General features: G+C 37.7%; 1 protein-coding gene across 2 annotated transcripts in view; it reads right to left on the bottom strand.

Annotated features, from left to right (window-relative positions):
• ESR1 (estrogen receptor 1) overlaps positions 1 to 12,705 on the bottom strand; it is a 61,857-nt gene that overhangs the window by 30,504 nt on the left and 18,648 nt on the right. The window contains exon 2 of one of the 2 annotated variants that reach the window (XM_053461381.1): positions 6,451 to 6,647. In XM_053461381.1, coding sequence (XP_053317356.1) covers positions 6,451 to 6,647 — 197 coding nt within the window. The remainder of the gene's footprint in view (positions 1 to 6,450; positions 6,648 to 12,705) is intronic. The other variant, XM_053461382.1, reaches the window with a different exon arrangement.

Below are 12,705 nucleotides of genomic sequence, written 5' to 3'. Positions count from 1 at the left end.
GGCTAGCAGCCGTCTGATGACATAAGCACAGCCGACAGCTGGATATTTGTGTCTGCACACTACTCACGCATTTGTTTGGCGTGCCAGATGGCCATTCAGGGCCTGTTTATATATATATATGAACTCAACAGCATTAAAGTAATTGCAAAGCAATGCTAAATGAAATATAGCATTGGTTCTGATACAAGCTTCTGACCCTTTGGTTTAATTTGTTTAACGTTTTCTAGAGAATTGTATTAAATAAGCATATAAAAAGGAAAAAAGGAAAGGTCAGGTTCTTTCTATCGAGTATCTTTCTAGCTATCATGATAAGTTATGTGCTCTTCTCTACCTTGTTCGCATATTAAAATAAAAACAAATAAATAAAAAGTCCACCCACAGCCACATGGCTGATTGTAATCAGTTTTAAGGCTTGGCAAAGTATTGGGATATTTTTCTTCTTTTCTTATCTGATTCTTTTTTTTTTTTTACAAATCACAGTATTTTAAGAGGCTGGCATCAGATCAATCCCACAGCTGTGTGTAACAGAACCTTAACTAGATTGATCCTTAGAGACACTAAAGGAGAGATTTACTAATATGTGAAAAGTTGTCATGATTTCACTTAAAGGGACAATCCAGCCATCGTATACACTTTAATAAATATGTGAGCCAAGGGGTCCATTTGAACTTACATGGTGTTTCTGCATAATCCCCCATAAGCAGTTGCCTCTTTTCTCTCCCCAATCTACATTCCATGTCGGAGTATGTTCGTCTGATCACATCGCCTTGCACGTGATATGCTTGCCACAGTCAGCTCCAGCACTGGCATGACCAGCATACCATGCAATGGTCTACTGAGACTCCCATGGACATGCATAATGTGCACAAAATGTTGAGAGCCTAGGCTGAAGTAACCGTAGTTATATTATAGGATTACACCACTACCTCTTCCTTCCATCATGACGGTTACGTCACCTGCCTAGGGTGCCATATTGAAAATGGAACTTATGACAATAGGTTGAATACTACAACCTTCTGAAAACATATTTTGCAAAAATAATTATTTACATCTCTGGTGTATATCTTCACTATAAAAAAAATGTCACAATTAAAAAATAAATAAATTGAAATACATGTCATAAATAAAATATTCATAACAACCATCATTGTGGGCTGTTGCCCACATATACTTTTTTCCAGATATACTTATAAGGCCATAACAATTATCTATACTCTTCATTTAATGTAAAATCTGATTTTTCTCCCTTTTTTTAGAACACATAAGGGTCACTAAAAGTCATGGTGGGAGTATATGTGACTTCTCTCTCCCTCTCCTCCCCTCCCAAACATATATATAAGGTCCTCAATTATTAAGTGGATGGCAAGTGTCCCCCCCATACAGAAGTACAAAATGACATGAACTCCTTATGTAAAAGTTTCTAGAAAAAAGTAGTTATTACTAAGCATGAGTAGTATACATTAATGTGTATTATTGCTCCAGATCCTGCTTTATTGACCTTGGCAGAATGTGTGTCAGGATCCAATTTTCATGTTTTCCCAGACACCTGTTGAATAATTATTTCCTTTCAAGAATTACTGTTAACCATCTGCTTTTTAACGTTCACAGCTTGTGGTAAGACGATTACAGTTATGAATTGGAGCCACTTCTCAGCGTAAAGTTTGCATTTTTATTAGACACAGCAGTAAAAGATTAGCGCTATGGGGGAGGAGTTCTTGTTTGGATCTTAGATGTAAAAAAAAAAATCTTTTAACTGTCTTCTTATGCGAAGGTCTCCCCCAGAAAGGATTAAAGCCTTTTTTTGAAAGCAAACCAGATAAATGAGAAAAAAAAACTCACATGTTATGCCAACTCATTACAGTGAACAACTTGTACTAGGCTAATTGTATCACCCAGTGACAAATGCATTTTTCTCATAGAATTTGATTGTTGGTTTTACCACAGACAAAATTTAATTGATTTGGCAAGGTTAACCTAATAAAATTGTTCCTACTCATTTCAAAGTCAACCACAATACATCTCTGAAGAATCTTACTAGCAATACTTTTTAAACTTGTGTCCCAGCTCTGCTACAGTCTGAGAGATGCCAGCCTAACTCTGAGATAGGGTTGCCACCTTTAAGAGGTTACAGGGAGGGAGAGGGAGACCAGTTGTATCGGCAGGGTAAGTTGCAGCATTGGGGTTTTAAAACCCCAATGCTGCAACTTGCCCTGCCGATGCCACTGGTCTTTAACTAATTGAACAGGGAGGGAGACCAGTGGCATCGGCACTTAGTTAGTTCAATTAGTTATGGGTTAACTTTATTTTAAAGGGTTAAGGGGCCGTGCAAGTGAGCCTATTGGTCGCTTGCACGGCCCTTTAACCTATGGATTTCCGCTCCCGTTAACCCCTTCGATGCTGTGTTAGATAACGCAGCATCGAAGGGGTTAACGGGAGCGGAAATCCATAGGTTCGCTGTCAGGGGCTACAAAGACCGTGCGAGTGAGCCTATTGGTCACCTGCAGGGTCTTTCTCTGGCATCAACCAATTGGTTGATGCCAGAGGAGGTCCCTGTAGGCGACCAATAGGCTCATTCGCACTGCCCTGTAACCCGTGACGGCGAACCTGCGGATTTCCACTTCCGGGAACTGCCGCGATGCCGCGAAGCCGCGAAGACAAGGTAAGATGAAGGGGGGGAATGGTAGACGAAGACGAAGACAATCACGAAGATCTTCGTGGTGTGTGTCTTCGTCTTCGCCTACGTTTTACCGCTGCCGTCTTCTCTTCAGCGTGTCTTCGGAACGAACACGAAAACGCATTCTTCGTGTTCCTTTCCATGTTCGCCCGAAGACGAATGCACAAGTCTACTTTTTACTTATATATCAGGGAAAAAATGTTCATACAGCACAAGGCAGGATTAAAAAAAGACGGCACCTGCACCGACTAGATATGTGAATTCTTCATACAGAGCTGTAATGATTTAGACCTTGGTGAACTCTGAGGAGTGGGTGTATCTACAGAAGGTCTGAGATAAGTGTACCAATTGCCACTCATGACAAACAATGTGCAATAAGCAACATAGTTCTAAATTTAGGAAATTGCTATATTTAGACATGTTAAAAAAAATGTCAGAGGGGTGTGTTAACTTATCCTGGAGTTTGAAGGATGTCTAAACACTTCATCTCCCTGACTTCTTTTGCATTATCAAGGGCCAACACCAGTGAGCTTCTCCTGGAAGAAGGGCAGTGCTGGCCCAGTATTATTCATTGATACATCAGTAAGATGGCTTTTAAGGAATCAGAGACAAATTAACTAAAAATTTAGCCTTTTTTTAAGGAACATGGATGTTTTTACGCAGCAGCTGTATGACCTTTGATAAAGATTATTTTTGAAGGCATATAGCTTTCACAAAGTCCTTGTAAACTTTGGGGGAGACTTAGATATTCAGTTTAGGATTCCTTGAGCGTTGTGGTGGTCTAAACTCAAAATATGTGGTGGTCTAAACAGCATGGTGGTAGCGTTCAGGGGTCAAAAAGAATATCAATTTAAGAGTGTGACCATGAAAATGGATCTATAAAGCTGTAGTAATACTGAGCACTGATACAGGACATTGTTAAAGAAATATCATTCCTACGACTTCTGAATGGCCAAATCCTTCCCGGAAATAATTATTTTATTGTGTAGATATTTTAATATCAATTATCAAAAGAGATAGACAACTTTAAGGAGTAAATAAATGAAAACATATATGTGTTTGATATTGATTGATGGTTGATTAAAGCTTAACATTTCATTGATATTATTACAACAGCCATTAAGCTAAATAAAATAAAATTCCCATCCCAGGATTGCTATACCGTTGAAATGCTAGCTAGATATAGGGGAAGGGAGCTGAAACATTATTAAAATTTAACTTGCTTCAGGAGCAAGAGATGCTAAAATAGTCTAGGTGCCTCTAAGAAAATATATTTACTTTTGTTTAGTAAATTGTAATTTAGAGATAGGGCACTTTGATTGTATGCTCGTGTCTCTCTCCACTGTACACCTTTTGGTTATCAGGTGAATGATTAGTAGAATTCCCTCACATTGTGTCATTTCTATTTCCATGTCCACCATGCCATTTACTTTTCTTTTTACCCCCCTATTCTACACACAAACTCACACATGCATTCTCATTCCACCACACATAAATACATATATTCTTCAGCATAAACTCTCTCCCTTATACACTCACTCTCTCCCTCTCGCATCTCCCTTACCTCACTGGCAGCTTTCTCTCTGGTTACTCTCACACTATGCCAGCAGTTCCTGACATTGTGCCGGTCCACAAAGGACTAGGTCAGACCAGCCATTTGTGAACAATATTGGATGGCCCAGAGAGCAATTGCCCCTTGCCAAAAAGAGCCATCCCGACCCTGTATACTATCTCAACACTGATATTTTGCTAGAACACAGGGGACCGGCCGATACTTCTACTGACTGACTCACCTCCCATTGATATCAAATGGCAATCTACTGATGTCTGTGCAGGACTTGTATACCTTCTGGTTTCAGTAGAGACAGCCAAAAGAAGTAGTGAAAGACAGAAGTCTATTTTTCGATGTCCAATAACTAATTGATGCATACATAATTTGCATGCAGTAAAATGCTTTGGAGTCCATTTCAAATATGCACTTAAGTTCATTAAAACCCTCAAAACACAATTTTGAGGACTAGCCTGTTCCTTCAAACTGTTTACATCTGTAAAGTCAATAAAGTTTACATACTTTGTACAATGCTAATAAAGATGTGGCCATTCAAAAGCAAATATTTGAGCCTGTATGTACCTAGGTGTGTATTAGTACACATCAGCAAGTATAAATAAATCAGTTTTATGAAGAGGAAAAGAACATATCGTCATCCACTGCATATTTTTAGTGACAAAGTTTCTTACTTTAACCACAAGTATATTACAGGAGACCTAAGTTAAGCATAGTAGATCTAAAGTATGACAGAGTCCCCAAATGCATGGCTCCCAGAACAGGCACATTATAACAAAAGCCTGACAAGTGTATAGCTCTCAATGGAAAAACATATGTGTCATGGACACATGAAGGACATCACGCCTAACAAATGAGACTTGCAAGGTATGTTCAATAATGACAGAAGCAAAAAAATAATATTTTAGATATATATAAATTTACAGAATATGTAAATATATACCGGTATATATATTGAAGCCGAAAGCATCTCAATGTCTACTGCACATAAGTGCTGCTGTTTAGTTATGATTGGTCATCCCTGTAATTTTATTGCTAACTAGGACTTTATTGAGTGGGCCTGCCCAACACACCACATCAGTTCCTCCACAATAATAAAGTAAGTTAGAGGGACGGCAGGGTCATTTACTTAAGGCCAAGTCACAAAGCTTATGTGACATATCTATTTTGCTGGCACTCAACAAAACAACCTTGAAAACCAAGAATTCTGTTATAAATTCAGAATATTAATAAAAGTTAGGTCTACTATTGAGTTGTGTCCAGTTGGACTAAACCGTTATTGACTGTTGTGTACTGTTGACATATGCTTTACAGCAATTCAGTTGACTGTCAAGTTTGCAGTTGAGTTGAACAAATAGAAACAATTGTGTTGAATGACCACAAACTCTCTCTTGTATCACTGAAATACTCTGTTAATCAGACGCAATACATATGGATCTATGGTATACAAGCACTACCAATTATTTAACTGTGAGTTTATTAGAAGTGGAGTTTGAAACAATCCTTTCATTTTGTTCATTGTTTCAGAAGCGGTAGTAGGAACGATTTAAATAGCATAAGATATACAGTATATTCCATTCCTTAAAAGGCATAGAACATTTAAATGATATCTTGACTAGGCACATGCGTACTCTGTTCCTGCTATGGTTTATGTGGCTTAGAAGATACTATAAAATATTATGCACAACAGGATATTAAATTTTGTACAGGGATATAGGGTTTAATATGGATATCCCATACATAGAGCATTGTAGCAAGACCTACAACAATTTCAGGATCCTTTACCAGTAAATTGTCCATCCTTCGCTGAAGATTCCAAAAAGTTAAGCAGCAGGGCATTTTTTATAAGAATATATTTCAATTGTTCATCATTTACAGGTTATTGCTGTAGTTAAAGTGACTTTTTGACAGTATGTATGTACATTTTTGACACCATGTCCACATAAATTCCTATATAGTATGTATGCAACACCTGTTGTCCTCCTCCACAACAATTCTCACAAGTTGTTACTGGCACCAAGTGGGTTCCTCAAAAGGTAGGACAACTGACCATAAAGCATTATTCTCTTCTGCCCCGTCCTATACTATATTGGACTTCATGGAGCCTGACCTTATCTGGGAATGATCTGGAAGCCTGGTGACAGGTGTATATATGCAAAAGAGGTACATGAGTAGCTAAGTTAATGGTGATCTATATTACATGTATAAACACACTCACCTTGTATGCTTCTTTTAAAAAAGGCCTTACAACCTTCACATGACCATACACCATAGTGGTACCCAGATGCATAATCACTGCATACAGCACAATATCGAGTTTCTTTTCCAGATTCTATAGCTGGTGGACCCTTATCATTAGCTGTTGTTATCCTGTCTCTTCCATTGTGTCGTCTGCTTTCTGAACTTGACCTGAAAATAAAGTGAATGATGGACGTTAATATCAAACTTAAAATGATTCAACTTGCAAAACAAGTGACATAACCATGTTATGCTATTGTACATTATAGGATTCCTTGGTGGGGCAGTGGTATATGTAATTTTTCTTGTTGAAAATGTCATGTCAAAACTAATATTATAGTGTCTCATGAAGATAAATCACATTATTTATAAACATAGCTGAGTGGGTAATGAAGAATTCCTAGAAAAGAGTCAACTGGATATAATTCTTCCTACCAATGTTAATGATGTGTGAGATGTATTAATGTCAGTGTGTGTTATCACTTCCACGGCTCTCCCTCTTTGGAATAAACTTTAGAAACAGATAAAGGAATATGCAATGTATCAATGGAATGTACCACTCCCTCACATACAGTAGTTAAAGGAAATAACTCTTCCTTTTTGCACATTCTGAAATGTAGAAAAATAACTAGATGGATTCAAATCTATCACCCTTTAAGTTGCAAGGGTGTCCAAATCAGGTCTTGATGACCATAATTTTCATGAACATATTCTGTAGTACAGTGCAAATACTAGGGTTCTGCTTGTTAGAGCTTACAATCTAAAGTGAAAAAAGAAGAATGCCGTGGACAGCTCTGCCCATGCATGCTGGATTCCCTATTAGGCAGGCTTGCCATATTAGAACGCCATGTTTTTCAAAGAGCCATGAGACAAGGCAAAAGGCAAGGAGCTTAATAGACAACCCTACCTACCCTATACCTTCTTTTCTGCACCCCCAGGACTTGCTTATTTGTTCCCCGGTGATCTAGTGGGATGTTTTCACTAAGGGGCACCAATGACAATCTCCAGAGTCCAGCTTGCTAGCAGTGCACTTGAAGGACACACTTAGCGCCAGTGTGTGATGTCCAGGGAGCTCTGCAGGGTCAGCATACACTGAGCTGCGAGTCTCAATGCAGGGGCATAACTTGAAACCACAGGGCCCGGTGTGCATATTGTTGCTGGCTCTATTTAGTAAGGCAAGGCAGTAGATCAGATCAAATAGAGGCAATCGAGATTCAAAATACACATTCCTTGACAGTTGGGTTCTTCTGGTGGAAAGTACTGTTGTTGAGAATGTTTTGGGCAAACAATACCTCCTGATGTCCAGTAAACGCCATTTTTTTTAAAAGGACAGGAAGATTGAGCCACTATGACTCTGCACGTCCTTTGTTATAACGACTGAATGACCTGAATTATTTTTTTCTGTGTAGTCCACATCTCTATAATATGTTACAAAGAGATAGGGTCTTAAGTTATGACTGAGCCAGGATGGGACATGGTGATTGAACCTCACTGGAAGAAGTGTTGCCTGGATGAATACTTGGAAAAATATAATATTCGGGGATATAATTATGGGGAAACAGCTTATTGATCCATGGAGAAATCTGCCATTTTGGGGTCAAGAAGGATTTTTTCCCCTGGTTAGTGCAAAATTGGAAAGAGCCAAACTGGGGTTTTTTGCCTTCTTTTGGATCAACAGCAAAAAATTAACAGATATAGGAAAGGCTGTCTTTTTTCAGCCTATATAACTATGTAACTATGTAGTTGGTCATGGTTCCTATAAGCCAGAGAACATGCATGTGATTTCATTTCTTTTCTATCACTTCTAGTCTAATGCATTTTTATCAGTTTTATTGTGGGAGCATGGTCATGCAGTATATTCTTTAAATGTTTTTAACTTTATTCCACTGTCCTTTCTACTTAAAATTATGTATTAAAGCAGCTGCTAATGCATTTAAAGCCTTTTAATTTTTCATGCTAAGAAAAACTAAATGTCCATCTAATCTGAGACAAAAGCACAGCATGTACTCATATCAAGAGATTTGCTCTCCAAATTGTAATCATTAATGACTTTTAATAAATGTAATCATCGGTTATCTTCTATTCTTAACCAAAAGTCACAGAGGGTGAAATAAGTAAAAAAAAAATGGATTTTGCATTTTAAAAAACAACATTAATGTCTTTAAGTAGTTATAAGAGGACACACCAGAACAAAAGTACAAGAACACACACCATGATGGTCAAACTGATTTTGTAGTGCTATAACCTTAACTTTTAAAAGTAATTCAATTAAAAAAGGACAATAATATATTTTGGGTTATTTTTACAGTACATAGAATATTTCCTATACATACATACTGTATATACTTCTGGTTTAAACATGCCGCCTTATATATTGACACTTAAATTATAGCATATACTTTTTTTAACTAAGTAGGACAAGATGGATATTTTCTTTGACCTACAAAATTCTAAGATGTAATAACTCGAAAAAAGACAATTTAATTCTTACATATTGCTATTTTAATAATCAAGTAGAAGGAAAGCAGCCCTCATAACAAAGCAATTCCAAATTAGCCTCAACAGGGAATAATTATCCCTTAATACTCCATTAACCTAAATTTGAATTACAATTTCCAATCCAAGTACCACATCATTTGTGAAAAACATTAACCATTCCCTCTGTTCCACATTCTGTAACTTCACTGCCCTCACTGTCCACTTAAGTTGAATCCAATTCATACTGAACTGTAAATACATCAGATCTAGAATATTTCTTTTTGGTGCATTTCCAGCCCTGCTAAACATTTTATAATGCATTCATTTTACAAATTTTCTGCGCGTAGTGTTTCCAGTTGCTATATATATATATATATGTATTTTATATGCTGATAACCACATTATATAATTAAGGACAATGTCCCATGTGGTTATATTCTGATGTATTTGTATACGCCATATATATACATGTAAATCTTGCATTTGCTGATACATGATGTCATCTTGCAAGCATGCTTATACGCAGTATCTCTTATTTTACAGATATCTGGCAAGCACTTCCCTAACCTCTTATAGTTCAATTAAATGGATGACCTCTGGTCCTAACGCCATATGAAGCTTATTTTCTCAATCTCATATTGACTTTATCTTGTCTTGGCCAATAATTCAGTAAAAATGAAGCTGTCTTTATAGGTCTGTTATTGGTCATTTCGCCTATGTTATTCTTAAAAGGTCTGATAATAACAGACAATAACAGAGCTCTCGCAAGCAGCACCTTGACCTCTCATATATTAGTCTCAATCTTTAAATATTGTGTTAAGTTTCCTACATGCATTGTCCTCCTTTATATAAAGTCTAATACCTATAAACAAAAATGATTTAAATCTGTATAAAGTAAATAATTTATGTAACAACTTTCCAAAATAAACATGGCTAAAGATGGAGATCGCACAGATCATGGGAAATATAGCTCAGCACAAGACTGACCTACAGAACTCATGTGCTTACTGTAGTGAATGTTACCAAGTAAAAGAATTCAAGAAAACTTTGGATGAGCAAACAGCTATGCTAAAGAATACATAAGTAAAAAGTATTTTTATAAGGGCAGTCTGTATGGGCTAATAAGTTTGTTTTCTGCCATCACAATTACTTCTACTGTATTTGGGGTTTCTATGATCTTCACTGTGGTGAAGATTTATAAGACATTTACAGGACATATGCAACAGTTGTGGAGTGGGCTAGTTTACTGATCAATACAGGAGGAAATCTTTGACTGATGATTTGGTTTTTAAGTTAAAATGAATGGGTGAACTCTAAAGCTTGAAAACAATCTGTGCTGACAGGCTCCCTGGAGAGTTATTTGATGAAAAGTAATTGAACGCGTAGTAAAATGAAATCACTTACACCTTGATGCTATTATGTGTGAAACTCTGCTCAGAACACTTTCAAAATTACTAGCTGCAAAGGCTACAATGTGAAGTTGCACTTAAAAGGAGAGTAATGCCTTGGGCTAAGAATTACAGAATTTGCTCGATTATAAGATGACCCCCCCCCCCCAAATTTTAATATTAATTTAGGGAAAAAAATAAACTATGATTGAGAAAAAATAATTTCTTGTTTTTATTTCCTGTTATTTGCCAACATCTGCCCCTAGGCTTGCCACTCTGCCCCCTGATATGCCTTATACCCCCCTATATGCCACTCTGCCCCTAAGATATGCCTTATACCCCCTATATACCACCTTGCCCCTCAGATATCCCTTATACCCCCTACATGCCACTCTGATATACCTTATACCCCCTATATACGGTAACAATTCTCATTTTCTGTAAACATTCCATTGTTTGGCCTAGTAACCTTTTCCCCAGGGAAGTAACTTTTTGTAGGTTCATAGACCTAAGTGTTAATTTTAATTCTTCGTCATGACCGTGTTTTGAGAGATCACTGAAGCAAGCAGCATTTATTTTACTGTTCCTCTTTGACACAAACACTTTGCAGTGGTACAGACAGTGCACAAAGATTCTCGGTAATTAATAAGTAAATGAATAATAAGAAAAATTATCCTATGGCCATTTTGAGGATACCATTAGTCCTGTTGATGAGAACACTTTGTTTTTAATGTTCGCTTTTCCTTTGAGGAGTGTAGTGTCATTCTTTTTATTCACATAAATGTCTACCAGTTCTAATAAACATGCCTTTTTACATTGTGTTCCTGGAAAATAACATCTGTGTTAATTATGCTAACGATTCTTATCTGTGCAGACAACAATATAATGTTTTGAGCATCCTTACATCATTTTGTTTCAAACCAACAACTGGATTTTATCATGATAAATAAACATAAAAGTGTGTTGTGTACATTTTGCTGATCCCTAGTACCCAAATGTCCCATGTTTTGAGGATGGTCATGATTTGAAACTACAGACCATTTAGGGACATTTTATATATTTAAAAAAGACACACTATAAGTTTCTTTTAGCAGAAGCTATATTGACCATATTCAGTTTTGTAGACATCTTCCATGGAGACCCCAGTCCCTGCTAAATCAATCACACAGACTTTTCAGCAACATGGCGCTGTTTTTGACATTAAGTTTGGGTAACATTGCTGTTGTTTGTTTCTGACTTTACAGCAAGCAAATTGTCTTAAGTGGAAGACCACTTTACAATCTGAAAGTTGGCCTTAGAAAATTGGCAGCTAGACACATACTTCTCTGTAGGATTTATTGTTCACCTTTTCCTATATCTGAATGGTTAATGGTAGAGATAACATTTATGATTTCCTTGAGCCCACAGTTCACAGTGTGTACATATGAGTTATGAGGATTGATCTATAACCTCTGGGTGCCAATAATTATTGGTATATTGCCTCCTTACTACAACAATAGTATTCATTTAAAGGATATTTGAGATTGAGACCCACATATGTGAAGGTGCCACAATGATTAATAGCAAACCAAGAGGCAGTATCCTCAACATTTGATGTATCTATGTACTATGTTTTATGTCAGGTGTGTTTTTAAAGGTGAGTCAGTGTATAGTGTTAAAGTGTGTTGGGTGTATGGGGGTGTCGGTGTATAGCCAAGACTGTGTCTGGTGTCAATGTACAGTGTTAGAATGTGTGTGTGTGTGTAGAGGGGTGTCGGTTTACAGATGACCAAATACACACCAGGACAGGTTCTGCCACACCAACACCCAAACACACACACCAGGACAGGCTCTGCCACAGAGACACCCAAACACATACACACCAGGACAGGCTCTGCCATGCCGACACCCAAACACACACACACCAGGACAGGCTCTGCCACACTGACACCCAAACACACACCAAGACAGGCTCTGCCACACTCACACCAAGACAGTAGCGATGCACCGATATATAGGTGGCCAAAACATATTGTCCGAAAATAGCATTATCGGCAAAATGCTGACACAAAAATAAAAAAAACACCTAAAACAATCATCTGCAGGGGCCCTGCTGTTTCCCTCTGGTCAAGTTAATTTGCGTCACCTCACGTGACTCTGCTCCGTTCCTGTTCCCCTGGGCAGGTCAAGAGAAGAACAGACTGCGAGCAACACAGAGGGAGACAGCTCCTCTGCATAAGTCTGCGAGTGGCACCGGAAGATCTGCAGTTCAGGTAAGGGTGGGGGAGGGTGTATGAATGAGTATACGTGAATGAGTGAATTAATGTTTGTGATGAATGAATATGCATGTGATAGCATGGATGTGTAAGTAGGGGGGCAGGGCA

This window comes from Spea bombifrons, chromosome 3 (genome assembly GCF_027358695.1).
Source record: "Spea bombifrons isolate aSpeBom1 chromosome 3, aSpeBom1.2.pri, whole genome shotgun sequence".
NCBI lineage: Eukaryota > Metazoa > Chordata > Amphibia > Anura > Pelobatidae > Spea > Spea bombifrons.
Note: the sequence above shows the minus strand (reverse complement) of the source record. Positions and strands in the feature narration are given on the sequence as shown.